Source organism: Berghia stephanieae, chromosome 8 (genome assembly GCF_034508935.2).
Source record: "Berghia stephanieae isolate SIO BIC M18660-M18661 chromosome 8, UCSD_Bste_1.3, whole genome shotgun sequence".
Lineage (NCBI taxonomy): Eukaryota > Metazoa > Mollusca > Gastropoda > Nudibranchia > Aeolidiidae > Berghia > Berghia stephanieae.
The window spans coordinates 28,919,677-28,939,676 of NC_088367.1; the positions used below are offsets into that span (position 1 = coordinate 28,919,677).

The following is a 20,000-nucleotide window of genomic DNA, read 5'->3' on the forward strand; positions in this document are numbered from 1 at the left end:
TGGTGGTGATGGTGATGATGATGATGGCGGTGATGATGATGATGATGATGATGATGATGATGATGATGATGGTAATGATGATGATGGTAATGATGATGATGATGATGTTGATGGTGGTGGTGGTGATGATGGTGATGATGATGATGATGATGATGATGATGATGATGATGATAATAATAAATAAAAAATAAAATAAAATTCCCTTTATTCATCCCACATGGGGAATTTGTTTTTAGGGTCAATTTCTAGGGAAGACTAGAATAATACAGGCGTCAGCCGCAGTGCAGCGCCGCAAAATGAGCTAGGGCGAGGAGATTTTCTCAAGGCCACACAGCGCAGCGTACCTTTCGGGTACGAAGCAAAGACCGTACCGCTGAGGCACCCTACCCCATAATAATAATAATAATAATAATAATAATAATAATAATAATAATAATAATAATAATAATAATAATAATAATAATATAATAATAATAATAATAACGATGATGTTAAATGAAATTTCCTACAATCTAAAGTGATTTGAAAAATGCAAGTCAATTTGTGAATCATAATCGTTTTAAAACCAAAAACTTAAAATCTTAATTTGGAATTAAAATGGAATCCCAACCGTATTCGGTACTTAAAAAGCTGGAATGATGTTTTAGTAATAATTAATCGCGATTTGACGCGAACTTTATTGACGAAACACACGGTCTTTCAAATACACAGAAAACAGCAGTATTGGGGGAATGTGTTTGTTTCCGATTGCGTCCCTTGGTTGTACCAGAAGATAGTGATAATAATATTATAATATGGAGACGCGAAATTTTTGAAGTGGCAATAGGGTTTTAATAGTAGAAAATGCGTACCTATGTCAGGCCGTGTCAAGTCGGTAAACATCCTCTCGCTCATAATGTTTATATGTAACTCATAAAATCGCTGGCTAAAAAAAAAACAGAACAAAGACCTGAGTGACGTTAACTTCGTTCTATCTATATGATCTAGGATTTCAGTTCAATGTTCAGTATGTTAGATAAGTGTGTCTGTCACCAATTTTATTCCTTTGTTATGTCCAACGCAATGAACACTATTTTGAGGACAACTTACACGGACGCATTATTTCAAAGGGCTGGATGGTTTCTACCAATGAAAAAAAATTAATACATTACAAAACATATAAAAATACTGAGCAGATAACAGGCCCCAAAATATGAGTAGGCCCTTGAAATAATTACTCTGTCACTGATCAAGGGACTGAAGCAAGTAGCAACCGCATTCACTCAATGGAAGGAACTAAATTGATGGCACTCAGCTCTTTGCTATTGTTTTTTTTCTGCCATGCCTTGTTATGAGTCTTCTCACTAAATTGTATCAATCAGACTATAAACTTTTAAGGTTACACATAGTTTTGTGTATTGGTACGTCACTTCCGGCTGGCGGATGTTATGATTTTTTTTACATTAACTCATCGCACCAGTATCCGTCTGGCGCACGTTAGGTGTATTTTCATCTTTACGCATAGCATCAATAGCATAGCACCTTCCAAGATTTTTGGCCACCCATCCTCCAAAGAAGCCACCAAAACATCCACCAATCGCGAAGATGGACACAGCCAAAGCCCACAGATTCTTTAGCGCGTCATCGGAGAAACCTGTGCCGGTTCTATCCACTTCCGTCTGATTCATAAAGGCTTTGATGGACTGAAGGATATGATGATAATGTGGAGAGGAAAAATAGACAGGAATCTTGGATTAGTGATAAGTGACAGATGAACCAAACGCTCAATGGTAGATTGCATGATAGCTCCAGAGAAAAGCTAAATATATTTCTAAAAAAAAAACTGAATAAAAACAAACAAAATAATAATAATAAGAAGAACAACAACAACAGCAACAAAATAAACATAAAAAAAACACACACAAAACAAAAATAACAAAGCAAAAAAAAAAAAAAAGCAACCAAAAAACAAAAAAAAACAAAAAAAAACAACAAAATCCCCTCAAATTTAACAAAACGAAATAAAACAAACAAAAAAGGTTTTGATTATGTTCTTAAAATTCACATTTAACTGCTTCACATCTACAACATTTAGATCAGTAGAAACTTGAATGGCTAATTCGAATTTACCATTCATAGAATATTAAAAAATTCCTTATAATAATGAACTAAATAAATTTATATTCAATGAATTTAAGCTACGCTTCAAGGTCTTGAATGTGTGTTCTAGTAGGGGGAATTAGGTCCAAAAAACCCTTGAATTGTGCAAACAGGGTTGAAAGCATGAAAATTACATATGTTGTAGAATATGAAAAATCCTATAATTTATGATATAGAACCACTCTGGGAGATCAGTATTAGTTGAGATACAAGGTTTTTAAGATGAGAAAATTTTGAAATGGACGACAATAATTTCTTTCATTTTTAATGTGTAAACATTCGAGGCAAGCCGACCCAAGGTTGTTTTACGTCATCCTTTGGATTCCCATTGGTGACTATTTTTAGCTTCGAAGTGGATGTTTTCCTTTCCCTTTACTTTCGATTCACGAACCATACAAATTATTTAATCGTAAATATTATTCAATTTCACGTCTAGCGAGCAATATTCTATAATATAAGATTTTTTTCTGCATCTGATTTAATAAGTATAATCAATTGCTCTAAAACAGACGGGCAGACGGGCAGACGGGCAGAGGGGTAGACAAAACAGACTAGCAGAACACAGCTCAATAAATGCCGATAACCGGTGTTGACAAAGGACAGTGCTCCTTCTCCCCTCCTCCTGTTTTCTTTTCTTTCCAAAAATATTGCTATAATCATTTTACGTGAGTTAAAACCTATTTCGGTCAAACTTGATGACAGTAAAGAGTCAGCATACCACTTACATTGCTATAATTATCATCATTATCATTATCAGCAACCACTATGATGCTGTATTGTTGCAAGTTATTTACTTTACGTTATTTACCTCAAAGGGACGATGGGAGAATATTCTATTTGTACTGTTGTATCCTTATGTAAGGCACTGCACACATTTTGCCTGCTGATGATGGGTCTTTAACAGAAAGAACGAAAGAAAGAAAGAAAGAGAGAGAGAGAGAGAGAGAGAGAGAGAGAGAGAGAGAGAGAGAGAGAGAGAGAGAGAGAGAGAGTAATGAAAGAATATTGCGTATGCCTAATAAAGGAATGCGTTTGCATACTTTCAGATACACATACAATGGCAAAAAGAACTGCTCCCAGAGACTGGGACCAGTGTTTGATATGCCAACAAGATAACACAGACCGTTTAGAATGCCCCTCTAAGTCGAGGAGGTATGACAAAGGGCAAGGCTATGAAACTCTTTTTGATGATATAACACAATTCAATTCTTTGGTTTGTGATGAAAACAAGTTGGATGTATCTATATTTTAAAATTCATCAGATAGTTATGAGATTTTTGAAAGCTTAAAACAAAATGATGCTAAGTGGATAAGTATTGTCGTGCAAAATTTAATGCCAATAAAATTAGGCGATTAGAATTAAAGAAATCTAAAAGAATTGCCCTAAAAGAATTCCAAACTTCCTCATTTGACTTGGAGGAGTCACCGAATGAATATATTTCGCAACCCACGAGAATAATGAGACAACGTTCAAAATTATGGATTGGCTATCATAAACAAACGTGCTTTTTTGTAAAAAAAAAAATGGAATCGGGAGTAATCCATTCTATAATGACAACAGATATGGAAGAAAATATTCGTGAAATAGCATTATCTATAAAAGATTCTGATATGTTGTCATTTATTGCCGGAGGAGATTTAGTCGCTCAGGAGGCACACTACCGCCCTATGCCATAAAATTTGTCATGCACGATACTTAAAGCAACAAGCTTTAAAAGATGTCACTGCTGATGATACTAATGATGTCACAGTTCTTGAAAGAAGACGAGCTTTTGCTAACATTATATCTTTTATAGAAGAGAACCCTGCAACAAATGTGACGATCGACATGAACCACTGTGGAGCTTATTTCCAGAATTTTCAAAAGTGTCCCAAAACTCATCAAATGTTCATGTAAGAGAGAATGTATCGGCACCCGATGCAAGTGTTTAAGGTCCGGTTTGCCTTGCACGGACTTATGTAGATGTAGGATGTGTGTGTGTGTGTGGGGGGGGGGGGGGGGTGTTAGGTCAGTACAGTAATGAGTAAAATTCTCTCTCTCTCCCTCCCTCCCTCCCTCCCTCTCTCTCTCTCTCTCTCTCTCTCTCTCTCTCTCTCTCTCTCTCTCTTCCTCTTTCTCTTCCTCTCTCCCGCTCACTCCCTCTCCCCCCTCTTCCTATTTTATCTACAAGTTAGGTTAGTACATAATGAGTAAAATTCTCTCTCTCTCTCTCTCTCTCTCTCTCTCTCTCTCTCTCTCTCTCTCTCTCTCTCTCTCTCTCTCTCTCTCTCTCTCCCCTCTCCCGCTTTTATCTACTAGGTACAACATGAAAAAGCCATCAGTTAGCTACCGTAAATGGTTACCGGTGTATTTAAAGTTTTAGAACGCACATTGTATTGTCGTGGTTATTTCCTCGGATAAGTAATGCTATATAGGAAAAAATAAAAGTGTTAAAAACGCACTGTTATGATAGATTGCCAGAGTGGTTCTATATCAGGTGTTATTTATACGGGTCTTACCTACCTATATGCCAATTTTCAGGATTTCAAACCCAATGTGCACGGTTTTAGGCTAATTTACCCTAATACAATGAATATGAAGAAAATATATATTTTTACGCAGTTATTTCCCTTGTTTAATATAGCTGTAATAGGTAAAATCTAAGGCCTTAAACCGATACGTTATGATTGATTGCCAGAGTGGTTCTATATCAGATGTTTTTTCTATGGGTCTTAGCAACCTGTATGCAAATTTTCATGCTTTCAACCCGAATTTGCACGGTTTTAGCCTAATTCCCCCTACTATTCTGCCAGCACACTTTCCCTTTTGACAAATATTATATTGAATCAACGAAGTTGATGTTGTTCTGCAGTTAAGCTAAATATTTATGGAATAGACATTTCTACAAGAGATCTAACAGAGGTGTGAGAAATATTCTTCATTGTTTAAATATGACTGTCATAAGCATGGGCAATGCAAATCCTTTATGCACGTAGAATTATGAAAAAAAAAACCCACAAAAAAAACTAGAGCTTTTATATAGCGCAATATCCATTAAATGTGCTCAAAGCGCTTTACAAAGGGCCCCCGACTAACAGCAACACGTAACATGTAGAACGAAACATGACACCTGTTAGGCGATATTCCATTTTTTCCGACAGAGACAACGCTCTTAACGGCCAGGTACTCATTTTATACCTGAGTACTGTGAGAGAATTTGAGTAAAGAGCCTTTTTTCAAGGACTAAACTATGTGCCGAGCGAGGCTCGAACCCAGGACCTTCCGATCCGAAAGCGAGTGTCATACCACAAGACCACGTAGTTCCGACCTTGGTAATCTCCAAATTATTTATAAACTATGGTTTTCCATTGCTTCACAATGCAGTATGTAATTTAATTATCCTTAGATACATTGTATAGCTTCGAATGAAGATGGATTTACTCTTTTATCTAACAGTAGAAACATCGACTTAACGAGTTTAGGAAAACCAGCCTTCAAAGAGCGTTTTCTTCTTCTTTGAACGATTCATTCAACTTTGCGTCGTCCAGAGTTCGACTCGAACCAGGGATCTACCTACCTACCGATCCGAAGGCGAGTGTCACACCATTTTTTTTTTTTGGTTTGTTTTTAAGAGTTTTACGGCGCTTGCAACACATTTAGGTCATATCAGCGCAAGTAAAAAGGAAGAAAATTGGATAGTGAAAAGATTCTAGATGTACAATAAAAAAGGACTTGAGGAAAAAAGTAAGACAAAGGGGAGTGGTTCAAATAGGGAACAGATGTAGATTCCAAGAGCACATTTTCAGTGACCTTAGTTTGAGATCACCTAAATGTCTCACCCATACACCAGCACAAGATCCCACTAAGAGGAATACACTCAGATGTTTACATTATACATTCAAAATACCAAACATAATAATACATTACAGAGAGATGATTTACAAGGATAAAAATATCATCCCCAATAACTATGCATTTGACTGTTTCCCTCACAGCCAAGCACTACGACCAGGGCCAGGGCAAAACCATGTAATCTCATTCCAAGACAAAGACAGAAAGCAAATTGGAAAACAGATATAGGGGGATAGAAGACACAGTGAGTGCCACCCTGCCCACTATGGGAGGTCAGGAACCCCACCCAGACACCATTATAATATATCACAACGCCGTACCGATATGTCATGGTCATCTGTATGAATGCCAAGGTCGACACAGTCCTTACCGTAGAGATAATAGTAGTCATAATATATCTCTATTCGTTTCTACGAAAATAATTGCTTCCATGATAACAACGGCACAAGGATAGATTCAACCACTGTCTGCACGGTATATTCTGTGTGACCCAACGATTCAAATTAGGTATTTATTTGTGTGGCTATAGGTTCTTGAGGCATGACACTCACCTTTAGAACGGAAGGTATTGGGTTCAAGTCCCATTCTGACGGCGCATATCTAAGTCTTTAAAAAAAAAAAGCCTATTTACTCGCATTCTCTGTAAAAGTAAAAGAGTAACTAGCTGTAAACGGCGTTGTCTGTGTCGAATAAATAAATTGTATTATCGCATCCGATAGGAGATGAACGCCACCGGGCTATAGATAGAATGAAGTTGACGTCACTTGAGTCTTTGTTATTGTTTTTTGCCATCCACGTTTAGGAGTAATTTTCACTTAACTGTATTATCCAGACTATAAAAGTTCATGGTTACACATACTATCTACAGAGTGTGCGCTTGGCTAAGAATCTCACAGCATTGCCATCCGGAAGTATAACGGGCCAACACAAAACTATGTGTAACCATGAACTTTTATAGTCTGGTTAATACAGATTAGTGAGAATTACTCCTAAACGTGGATGGCGAAAAACAAAAAACAAACAAACAAACAAAACAAAAACAACAAAAAACAGAAAACAAAACAAAGACCTGAGTGACGTCATCTTCATTCTATCTACACAAGTCCACCGAAAGGATACATGGAAGACAGTTAACACAATTCTTGACATACCGCATCGGTCGTGCCCCGGTAGATTAAGACCGCGCTTAATGGCTGGAAATGGTGAGACCTGCATCCCGTGTATCCCCCCGACGATCATCAGATCATGGGATTGATGATGATGATGATGATGATGATGATGATGATGATTATGATGATGATGATTATGATGATGATGACGATGATGATGATGAATATTGGCTAACTGGCATGCGTCTCGTCTTTCATATTAAATGTTGCTATTGGTTAGGGATTCCTTGTAAAATTTTCTGAGCACGGTTAATGGATATCGCGCTATCTATATTATAAATGCTTAAGGTTGTTAAATCCGGTTGATTTAATAATAATAATAATAACAACAACAACAACACAACAACAACAACAACACCAACAATAATAATAATAATAATAATAATAATAATAATAATAATAATAATAATAATATTAATAATAACAATAGTGCTGAAAACATATAGCGCTATAACTCCGAAACATCATACTCTAAGCGCTTAGATAATGAAAAAAAATGAATTTGTAGTAAAATAATAGACATTGGTTATGTCTATAATGCTGTAGTATTGAATTGAGTAAATTAAATCAAGTTTTTTCATCACCATATGGTGCCCTGCTACCAAGTGTGGCAATCATGCCTTTCCAACAGTAGCCATCGTTAACATAGCCTGACACTAAAACCGTTGCAGTTATAGCCTGACACTGACTAAAAAATGACCTCAAAATGCCAAAAAGAAAACAAATCGTGAGGTGTATTCATTAGTTCAACCAATGAAATAACTTGTTTCCTTGAGCTCTATCAGCGACAACTCACTAGACGCTACACAAACCTAAAAAAATGACGTCAAATTGCCAGTTCTAGAGGGTTCTTGTGTCAGGCTATATGTTAACGATGGCTACGCTAAAACCCTCTAGGACTTACAGTTTAACGCCATTTTAAAGGTTTGTGCAGCGTCTAGTGAATTGTCGTTAGTAGAGCTCAAAGAAATATGTGATTCCATTGGTTGAATTATTGAATATACAACTCATGATTTGTTTTCTTTTGCGGCCTTTTTTGGTCAGCGTCAGGCTATAAGTTTATGTTGGCTACGTTCCAGCCCTCTCTGCCGCCGTTCGTGGCCCTGATGGTCTCCACATTACTTCTTCCTTGTGTCCAGTTCCTAACCTGCCGTTTTAATACAGAGCACATCACGTGCTATTTGGTTAACATTGCATATACTGTGTTTTTAAAAACAACGACAGTAATGTTGTCTATCAATCTCATCTCTGTCTTCCTGCTGCTCGCAATTTCATTTATCAGTCCTGCTTGCACCAGCTCTTAATCTCCTCTCTTCTTTTTATACGGCCAAATAATCAAAGAACTCTACTTGTCTTCTTATTCTGCCCGGCAAATATTCCTTTGTATCCTGCTTCCTCTAGTACCTCTTCGTTTGATTTTTACTTTCTGTCCAGGATATTCACAGCTTTCGTCTCAAGAACCACATTATCTCCACCACTTCTATTTTCTTTGCATTGTTTGAAGTTTCTACTTACATCCCAGAAATACAATTTATCATATTTGCGATCACTTTAACTTTAAAATAAATTCATGTTTTTGATATTGGGTTCATTCGCACATAATACTATAATGGGGTGCTTGGTCACATGATAAAGTACGAGAGAATGAAATCAAACAATACGTTGTAATTTATCTGTATTCAAGGAGGCAGTGTTAATAAGTGCGGACAACATTCTCATTCAAGAGTACATGACAATTCCCCATAAATCTCGTGATAAAACCGCCAATCTTTCAACTTTCTTTCCTTTCACTGCTTCCTTGACCAGACAGATAAGAGTGGGCTTACAGTAACAACTTAGGGAGCAGGATTGGTGTAAGATAAAAACCTGAAAAGATCGGCTCTGCCGTTGATCTGTTTATAAAAAAATATTAGTGTAGTTGTATTTTCATTGTTTTTTAAATGTTGTTGACTGAAGATGGGGTTTAAACCCGAAACCTTCCGTGTTGTGTATTTTATTCTTTTTTGAAGCTGTTATATTCATATTCATTTGCTTTAGTGTATCAAACTGTTTATTTTGTTGTTTGTGGAATATGAGTTTGAGATAGAAATATTCATAGGATACTTTTAGCGCCCTCGATCTGTATTATCTTTATTAGTCTAGCTTTATTATTTTTTGTTGTTTATTTTTGCAAAATGCTTCATTATGTATTCTTGTGCAAACCGCATCAACCTGCGTTTTAATGAGACTGCAGAAAATTCCAAACAGCAACCCCATATCTGCCTTCATAGAACGCGAAGCCATGAAAAAAAAATGGGGCTAAGAACGGACACAAACATTTGCAAATTTTGGCATAATATTGCAAGCATGCATACAATCCAACGACACACACACACACAAGTACAAACAGAAACACAAACACATACACACACATGCACAACCGTTTGTGTTACCTTCTCGGGATTGTTGGTGACACCCATTCCATAACCGAACTGGAACGATCCGAGTACAGCTCCAGTCACTGTCAGAACAAGTTGGCAGGTCACATGACCCTGAGAAATGGCATGAAAACATATGCATTGAGTGTAAATACATACTTTTATCATAAAACCCGATTGTCCCCGTAAAGGAGGAAAAGAAGGAAAGAAATTTAAAAATTATACGAGACTTACCTGTAAGGTGAAGTATGATGTGAATTATTTCATCTTGTAATATTGGAGGAATTACTTGAGAGAGTGCGCATGCCCCGGCAGATCACTATTCAACTTCGACAAAGCTGTTCCTATATTATAGAGGATGCTCATACTCCTCGTATTCCACTTCCAATCCGAATGATAGTATTAACACAGAATGATACTTTTCCAACTCAATACATATTCATAGACAGATAAATGGTTTAGTGAAATTTACACACCATATTAATACTAGCATATTCACAATATTCACAATACGATCCCAATATACGCAATATGCACAACACGATTCCAATATATATAAGGGAAAGGGTGGGAGGGCAAGTAATTCCTCCAATATTACAAGATGAAATAATTCACATCATAATTCACCTTACAGGTAAGTCTCGTATAATTTTTAAATTATTTCATCTACTGTAATATTGGATGGAATTCCTCGAGACTAGAGTGGAACGGCTTTGGAGGACAATACAGACCTCGCAAAAGATTCAGGGTCAATGTGAGGCTCAATACGTTTATTGTAAAAGCGAGCGAAAGTAGATTCTCTCTTCCAACCAGCCGTCCGTAACACCTGCCATACATCAATATTCTTAGCCGCCGAAGAACATGAGGCTGCTCTGGTACTATGAGCTTTATAAATTCTGGTGTCTATTCCAGATTTGTTCAAAATGAGCCGAATTCATCGCGAGAGGGATTCTTTAGATACCCCCGAATGGGGAAATTGAGTACTTATAAAAAGATCATTACTGGATCTCAAGTTCCTTGTACGCTTAATGTAAGCTTTTAGGTATGTTAAAACACAAATCCTCCTGTCCTCATTATATGAATGAAGAGGAATAGTAGTAAGGGGTTACTAGGTGTATTGTGTTTCAGTAATTTAGCAATTCGAAACTCTGCATGGTTCACAGAAATCCTCATAGAATGTTTATCGATGGATAAAGCATGTAAAGTTTGGCATCTATGGCCTGTCACAAGGGCCAATAACATTACAAGTTTCGCACCCAACATCAATAAGTTGAGTTCAATGGCAGGAGAGCATGCACGAAGATAATCTCATACTAAAGAAATATCCCATACAGACGAATATCTAGGTCTAGTTGGGCGTAGATTGAACACTCCTTTCATAAATCTTATGACTAATTGGTCTGCTCCTATTCCACTGAATGAAGAAAGGGCAGATCTGGCCGTGTTAATAGCACTGTATCCACAACCACTTTGATATACATCCGTGAAATATTCAACTGCAATGTTTGAGTTAACACTCGATGGATCTAATTTCTTAGTCTCACAAAACACAATGAATTTTCGTAAATAAATTATGTTATATTGTTTAAGGGTACCCTTCCTTCAACTGCTCATAATAATCTTACGTGAAACACTACGAATCCCCTGATGTTTTAGGTTGCGCCTGATAAGCTGCAAGCCATCAGCCTTAGTTTTGGAAAAAGAGGATGAATCGCCGTTTTGTCGGATGGAAGCGTGAGTAAACTTTTTGACTTTGGGAGATAAACAGGATCTACTTTTTTCATTTTAATTAACTTTGGGAACCAGGACTGAGTTGGCCAAATGGGTACTATTAACAGAACATTTTCCGTTTTGTCCATAATTATCTTCTGAAGGACCCTAGAGATTCAATTAAAAGGGGGGAAAATATAAACATAACCTCTCCACAAGTGAAGAAAACTATCAATGCCTACAGCATCAGGATCAGGGTATAAAGACATATATTTTGGAAGAAGAAAGTTGACTCTAGATGCAAATAAATCAATCTCAGGCGTACCGAATGAAGAGCACAACTTATCAAAACAGTCAAGGTCAATACGAAGATGGCAACGAGAAAGACCTTTACATAAAGATTTAATACCTAAGAGAGCCGCCTTGAGTTCTAGGACATTGATATGATGATTACGTTCCTCATCCAACCACATACCATTAGTAACAATATCATTCATAGTAGCTCCCCAAGCAAAACTAGAGGAATCAGTCCTAATAATGTATAATGGTGCTCCATGACTAAGTAGCTTAGAACTATGAAGGCCTTCCCAAATCCACCATGAAATATCTTCAACCGCGCCCTCAGAGAGCTGAATAACTCTATCAAAATTATACTCTTTATGCAAAGCCTTTATCTTGAGAACTTCAAGATGTCTGTAGAATAATGGACCGTATTCAACTGCAGGAAAGCAAGCGACTAACATACCAATGATACTGGCCAGACACCTAACTGACATGGAGTGATTGATGTAGTTAAGAACGGAGGCAATATGTTCTTTCTTCCTATTAGACGAAACAAACCGATAAAGAAACTGAGTTAATAACAAATCCCAAGTGCTCAATAGTTTGAGAAGGAATAAAATTCGATTTATCAGAAATATAAAATCCCAATGATGATACCAAGTTAACAACAAATTTCACATTTAAGTGACATTCCTCCCAACTAGATCCGAGAATGAAAAAATCATCAATATAGAGGCTACATATAATGCCCTTGCTATGTAGAAAAGCCAAAATAGGCTTCATGATCTCTAAGATCTGGTTTAAAAGCTTGACGACGAAATAGGTCAAGGTTATGCGAAGCGTTGGCAAGAATAACAATGCCGTCTGAAATTGGTTCCAGAACAGAGTTATTACTATCTACATTCTTCGACATGGCATCCATGGCAAAAGAAACAGCCTCAACCCTTTTGTTAACATCGATTGAATCTTCTGGAGGGAAGTGTCACGAAATCTGCTCGAGGCAGAGGAGGTCTTAAAAATTTCCTCATTGCATGGGATCACAGCCAACCTAGCACAGTTAGAAGGTGTATTATATTTACCGGCTATCTCCGCCCATTTTCCATTAGACATCCCCTCAGACAGTGTTTTTTTCAATCCCCATCGCAATATTATCAGAAATTGATTTTTGTGGAACCTCTACTGTCCCTGTGACATCCTCAAAATATCTGAAGTTAGCAGCCGAGGTGCTAGCATTTGGCACAACAACACTATCACTATCCTCACAGAGGTCAACGGCCGAGGCGTTGACTTGAGAAGGCATGCCAACATTTTCATTACCAATGGCCGAGGCATTGGTGTTGTCAGTGTCACTGACCTCATTAAAGGTGTCATAGGCATCCTTTAATTGGGCATGATGGGCACTAATCCCATCAACACATTTAATTGTTTTTTTGATATCTAGCAAGTCCTTATCACTTGAAGGCACCTCCTGCGTTTTTGCTCTGGAACTTTTCCCTTTTCCTTTTCCTTTGTCAATTTTCTTTTTTGGCGACACAAGGGTATTGTTTAATTTCGTTTCACTGATTGTTTCACCCTCACCATTGTTAGTAGAACTAGCACAAGGTGGGTCAGCGACAAAACCATCGTTAAATTATTGGGTAAATCCACAGAATAGAAATTGAAAGTTATTAACACGAAATATCACATGAATAAAAATCCAAATTACACAAAATAAACTAATGAATAGTCCGATTGAAATCGATTAAAAAACACAAACAATTCTAAGAATCAACATCTACGACCGATTAGCTGCCGGAAGCAAGGCACAAAGTGATCTGCCGGGGCATGTGCACTCTCTCAAGGAATTCCATCCAATATTACAGTAGATGAAATAATTGACGCCACTCTGCTCTTTGTTATTGTTCTTTTAATGGTTAGTTCTCACTAAATTATCGATATTGTACATTTAGGGAATTTACTCACACACGTTTCGACAGCCGTCGAAGTTTTTTGTCTGATTGGCGGTCCTGATTGCTCAGTTGCGAGAGCACTCTTCATTGTGATCCTCCAGACATTTTAGTCTTAGTAAGACCTTTTTGTTTTGTTGGTCGTAACAAACGGCAACCGGATTTACATTATATTTACAATACGCTTCCCTTGTGTCTTTTCATTGTGATCGTCCGAAAATTTTAGTCATGTTGTAAGACCATTTTTATCATCATTTTGGTCAAATTGTTAAAGACAACAAGCACAAATGGAAATATGAGAACAGCATAGGGTGTTTTGATTTTAAAGTCCATTCGTCTCGTTCTTCTTCACAATCTCTGTGCTCGTCCAAACTCGGCCGTATTGTATTTTTTTTTCTCTCGCTATGTTAAAGAAATCCCAAAGCAGATGATGGTAAGAAGACATGTCTTACTTTTACAGTGCGCTCCCATTGTGCGTCCTCACAATCTCTTGGATCGTCCAACCTTTTCGTCATATTGTAAGGCTTTTTGGTCGCTTTAAAGAGAAATCTGAACAGAAAGCAATGAATAAATATCTTACTTCTACACTGCATTCCCCTTTTGCTTTCTCACAATTTCTGTATCGTCCAAAGTTTTGGCCATATTGGAAGACTATTTTGGTCATGTTAAAAAAAACCCAGAACAAACGGCAATAAGACATATCATACCTTCACAGTACGCTCCTCTTGTCCTTCCTCAAAATCTCTGTGATTGTCGAGACTTTTAGTCATGCTCTAAGACCCCTTTGTCGACATGGTGGGTACAGCGTTATGGATAACCGGAACTCAAATGACTAAAATTGATCTTGTTTTCAATCCTTTTCTGAAATGAAAGGAAGTAAATAGATAACATTAACACCTCTTCCGCACTAGGACAGGACTGTCCTGGGACAGTCCTGTCCCAAATCTGTAACATATAGAATTTAGAGAAATCTTCCGCACCTATTGGGGCGGGACAAAACAATCCCGTTGTGTCCCAAGCCGTTGTGAAATGCTACAAAATCAACGGGACAGGACTGTCCCAGTCCCGTGTTCATATCGTTTGTGATAGTAGAAAAATATAGCAGACTTCCGCACTAGGACAAAAAAGTCCCAGACTTGGCGGCGCCGTGTCAAAATTGAAATGCCTGTCTTTATTTTCTGCATCCCTACTACTACTACTACTACTACTACTACTACCACTACCACTACCACTACCACTACCACTACCACTACTACTACTACTACTACTACTACTACTACTACTACTACTACTACTACTACTATTTCTATTGTTGCTTCTGCTGTGGCTAATGCCACTAATATATTAATACCTACATCCCTTATATTTTGTATTATTTCCAATTCCATTGTATTTATTTTCCAACAATAGTCCACACTTTATTTTATTTCACTTTCTATACTGCATTACACAGTTCCTTCCCGCCTCCCCTCTTTTGACATAATTAAGTACGCACCTTTGATAAATTTCTATTGCTCTGTTTTAATTCGCGCTTCCTCACAAAGTAGCATACAATTTCCTGCCCATCAATGTTTTTGTTTATGCATCTTAACAACGCCACTACCACATTATCTCATTCGTCTGTAGTTTTTAATTCATCATGTGTTGTTGATGAAGGGGAAATCCGAAACGTCCATTTTATCTGTTTTCGTATATTAAACTGAAGCTTACATTCAATTTCACAGTTATAATTTATTTATTTATTTCAATTCTGAATATAAAAAAGCAAGAACAATTCAAAAAATAATTCTATGTGATGAAACCACGTACAGAAGGCATAGCAACATAAACATTTTCGGCAATTTAAAAACGTATGTTTATAAATATAATTTAAGAAGTGTCACACTTTGTGACACAGCAGTAACGTGTCTAAAACCGGTCGCACATCTATTCGGTAGCTTGTGGGATCAATTATCTTTATCGTTATTTATTCGGGAATTCTCAATCAAAATATTTTTAAGTAAGTCCTTCTGAGCCACTTGGACTCATTGTAAAACAAATTAAGTCCTTTAGAGCCTTGTAGCCAATGGTGCAGGAGTTATTCCGGTTTCAATAGCGTGAAGCGGACAATTAACGCATTTGTTTGAAAACCTTTGAACGGGACGCTAGTCTGTAGTCTATCGCAGATTACTATCCCAGCATGACAGGTACCCTTTTACACCTGAATGGAGTGAGTGATTGGAGTAAATTGTCTTGCTCTAGAAAGTACAAATTGGCTTCGTTCGGAATAGAACACAGAACCTCTGAGTCCAGAGTACAACGCGCTAACCATGGGCCATCTTGCCTCCTAAGCTTATAAATCCGGAACTTATCCATGTTTCTGTGGCGTTGAGCAGACAGATAACAGTTTAAAATTTAAAATAATAAAATTCCCTTTTTCATCCCATAGGGGAAATTTTTCTCGAGGGTCTATTCCAAGGTAAGACTGGAATAACCCAGGCGTCAGCCGCAATGCAGCGCCGCAAATTTAGCTAGGACGAGGTATAACCCAGGCGTCAGCCGCAGTGCAGCGCCGCAAATTGAGCTAGGCGAGGTGACTTACTCAACTGATGCCTTTCGGGTACGAAGCATGCTGACTTTCTATTATCCTCTTGAATGATGCTAGTCCGTCAAAGATTACTTTCATCAGCGAACTGGTACTCATTTGCACCTGGGTAAAATGAGGTGATTCCAAGAAAGCCATTTTAAGATAAGATCGGAGATCACCATAGAGTCTACGGAATTGACCCTTGAGCAATCTTTGGGTCATTAAAGGATGCACCCAATATTGTTTTCTCTTTCAATTTGTCCTTTTTTTCCCCACGTAGTAAAGCACAGAGATATGCAACCTCTATTTCATCCATTACTAGTAGTAGTAGTAGTAGTAGTAGTAGTAGTAGTAGTAGTAGTAGTTGTTGTTGTTGTTGTTGTAGATGTAGTAGTCGTAATAGTAGTAGTAGTAGTAGTAGTAGTAGTAGTAGTAGTAGTAGTAGTAGTAGTAGTAGTAGTAGTAGTAGTAGTAGTAGTAGCAGTAGCAACAATATTACTCTTGCTATAAGAATATTTCATGATTATATAAATCTTATGTAAACAAATCCCATTGTACAGTGTAAAAAATCCTTATCGTCATGTCGTATGTTATGTTTATTCATAAAATGCGAATTAATTATTAGAGTTGCAATTGCCTACAAATAAACTTTTGAATCTTGTTAAAAAAAAAAAAATGCATTTGCGCAACTGGGACAGTCCTGTCCTAGTGCGGAACCCCTTTTGAATAGAAGTTTTCTCCAGTGGGATAGGACAAATTTGTCCCGGGACAGTTTTGTCCTAGTGCGGAAGGAGGGTTAGTTTCAGGAGATGAGGGCAAAACTCAGAGCTTTACTTTGTTCATCTGCTTTGACATTGATGTCTATTTTTGATTGACTTATCGCTTCACCAAGTCAGCATGTTGTCTGTCGTACCGACCTCCGACTTCTCATTTCATGCAGTTCAAGTCATACTATAGGCATCTGTTTCGTAATAACTTAGTTGCTTGTGTACTTTTACACAAGACCAAAGTTCAACGTTAAACATTATGAAATTCCACGATTTCACATGGTCCACGGGGCTTGGTCAAAGGTGTTATTATGAATTCGTCGTAAAAACTAGGACATGCGGGAAATTGTTGAAAATTGCTATATATGACCTAGCTAGATAAAGATCTGAAAAAGTGTGTATGTTTGATCTAGGAATATTGACTCGTTCTATGCATACAATGTCAAGCAAACTAATATTTTAGGTTCATGCTGCGGCAAATTCTTAGCCTGTAACTACTCTTTTGAAACATTATATCTATAATTTAGGATACGTTCCCTATATGCCTCCACCACATACATAACAATCAGTAAATTTAGGTCATTGCCCACTTTGATTTGGTTTTAGTTTATTCAAAGAAAGAAACAACCTCAATCAAATCACTAAAACGACGACTTTCGTTGTTTTCATTATTTTATATTTTCCAGTCCAGCCAAAGTAGTAAGGCCTTCTTGGTGGGTGTTCGTCACAATCTAACGAAATAAAAACCCTAATAAGGAGGAGAAAAGTCGTCACATCAAAACCCTCTACTTTTTTGGTTCCCAAATCCTTGGGAATGTGTATTGTCAGTCGGAGTACTGATAAAGAATAGGTTACATAAAGGTGACACAACTATTTCAGTAGCAGAATGTATAGGCAGATTTTTATGAATTACTGGCCGTAAAATGGTCTTTATTGACGACCAGCATATATTTAGACTAGAAAAAAAGATGCCATCACTCTGACACCAGAAGATGAATGACACAAGGAATGGTTCCAGTCCTCCGGAAGAGTGGTTTCACACTTCCAATGAAATAGGAACCAGTTTTTTGACATCACATTTTTCTTCCCAATTGTAGACGCAAAGTTTATCTGATTAATATTATATCTAATCCTACCAGTCCATTTTCTTTCTTTGCGCAAATAAAAATGTGACCCATCGTCTCAAAACTGTATTATGTCGGAACGAACCAGATGCTTAAAAACCGAATTAAATGTTAAAACTGGTCAAAAATATAAATTGTAGGCATTAGCGCCCTAAAATTATATGGTATTCATTCTCCTCAATAAAACATACAAACACAAAACAAGTCTGATATTTCTGGCTATAAATTAAATTTTCAACATCTTTACCATCCCGATTTAATACCGTTTTGAGGCGAAGGATCACAAATAATTCAAGATGAGAAACGATTTATATTTACTGTTTGTATTTGTAATTTAGTGGCGGAAGAATATGAAATTTCTCCCATCTAAATTCTTTTCATAAACAAATTCATACAGAACTGAAGAAGTTTTGTGATTTGTTTTAAATTAAACTGTTATTCGGGGTTGAATGATCTATATATTTCTCCCTACCGAGTCATCGATCATTGATTTGTTGCTGTCCAATGATTGGATATTTCTTATTCAATGTAAACACGCTGCTTTGTGTATGAAAGTTGTATAGATAGAATGAAATTGACGTCACTCAGGTCTTTGTTATTGTTTTTTGCCATCCGCATTTATGAATAATTCTCATTGAACTGTATTAACCAGACTATAGACGTTCAAGGTTACAGATAGATTTGTGTGTTGGTCCGTTATACTTTCGGATGGCAATGTTGTGAGCTTCTTAGCCAAGCGCACACTATCTCTGCATATCCATGTGTCAAGCTGAGCAGAATAAATTGGATTTAGTCGTCTGATGTCACACCGCCCGGCAACGGCGGCCATCTTGGTTCTAAACAAAGAAAATCATTACTTTTTATTCTTCAAGCTGGCTAGAACTTTTCATATGTCTTGTGACCAGAATGTGTAAAAGTCAAAACATAATCAAATTTATGGGTTTTTTTTCATCTGGATACGCTTGTATGCTCGCCGGAGAAATATTTCATACGGGCGTCCGCCATTATTCCGATAGTTTAGAGCCAGTGTTAATTCGTTACCATGCGTCATTAGGAAGGAAGTGACGTTACGACTGTTGAAGAGTATTATAGAATTAAAGTTATTTGTCATTGTTTTTTAGAAAGCCATTTGATGATTAGTTCTCACTATATTCTATAAATCACATTATTGATGTCATGCGCTTGATTAAAAAACTCATGACATCCGCCAAAAAATGTGACGATTTTGCTATAGTTGGTAAGTACAGGGTTAAGCATTGGTAATTCATTAGAAGAGTCAAAAGTGGGTTTTGTGACCGTGGCCACATTCTTGGATATTATGATTTATTGAGAAGATCTTAGAGCATATTCGCATACGTTATTTTTTTGTGCGCACCAACGAAAGCCATGAATCCCTTTCTCAGTCATTAAGGGGTAGGCAACGCAACACGTAGGGCAGAGAAGTTGTGACGTCACACCTTCCTCTCTTCTGGTTCAAAACTCATTGGAAGTGTGTAACCAGCCCTCCGGAGGGAATAGTGGACAATGAATAGGTTACTTTTCATTGACTGAATATCGTAATCATATAGCTAGAATGAAGATGACGTCACTCACGTCTTTGTTATTGCTTTTTTGCCATCCGCGTTTATGAGTAATTCTCACTAAACTGTATTAACCAGACTATAAAGGTTTAAGGTTACACCTGGTTTTGTGTGTTGGTCCGTTATACTTCCGGTTCTATTGATCAAGCAGTAGAACAGTGGGTATTTTACTTTGATACATACCATCAACAGTAAAACCCGTGTAGTTTGCTATGTTTACCAATCATGTCATTGTTTACAATAATATGACGACTGTCCGAGAGATGTTGTTATCTAAGTATCTATTATAATGGTAAGGATGATATGATGATAAGGATGAATATATTATGGATCTTGAAATACTTACACTATTGACTCGTGAGTCCAGGTAAGAAATGATCTAAACCCGGAGATATTCAGCCGGTAAAGGAATCCCAGGTATAATTTGAAGTAACGTTAGGGTCAAGGACGTTTGTCTATCTCGTGTAT

General features: G+C 37.2%; 1 protein-coding gene across 4 annotated transcripts in view; it reads right to left on the bottom strand.

Annotated features, from left to right (window-relative positions):
- Nucleotides 1-20,000, bottom strand: part of LOC144978473 (solute carrier family 2, facilitated glucose transporter member 1-like) — a 40,535-nt gene that overhangs the window by 18,099 nt on the left and 2,436 nt on the right. For 2 of the 4 annotated variants that reach the window (XM_078924608.1, XM_078924606.1), the window contains 4 exons: nucleotides 19,879-20,000; nucleotides 14,203-14,356; nucleotides 9,573-9,671; nucleotides 1,522-1,682 (listed from right to left, as the gene is read on the bottom strand). The exon at nucleotides 19,879-20,000 is cut by the window's right edge. In XM_078924608.1, the coding sequence (XP_078780734.1) occupies nucleotides 1,522-1,682; nucleotides 9,573-9,671; nucleotides 14,203-14,265 (323 nt within the window). In that variant the 5' untranslated portion in view covers nucleotides 14,266-14,356; nucleotides 19,879-20,000. Of the gene's footprint in view, nucleotides 1-1,521; nucleotides 1,683-9,572; nucleotides 9,672-14,202; nucleotides 14,357-19,878 lie in introns of those variants that run through there. The other 2 variants (XM_078924609.1, XM_078924610.1) reach the window with 2 other exon arrangements.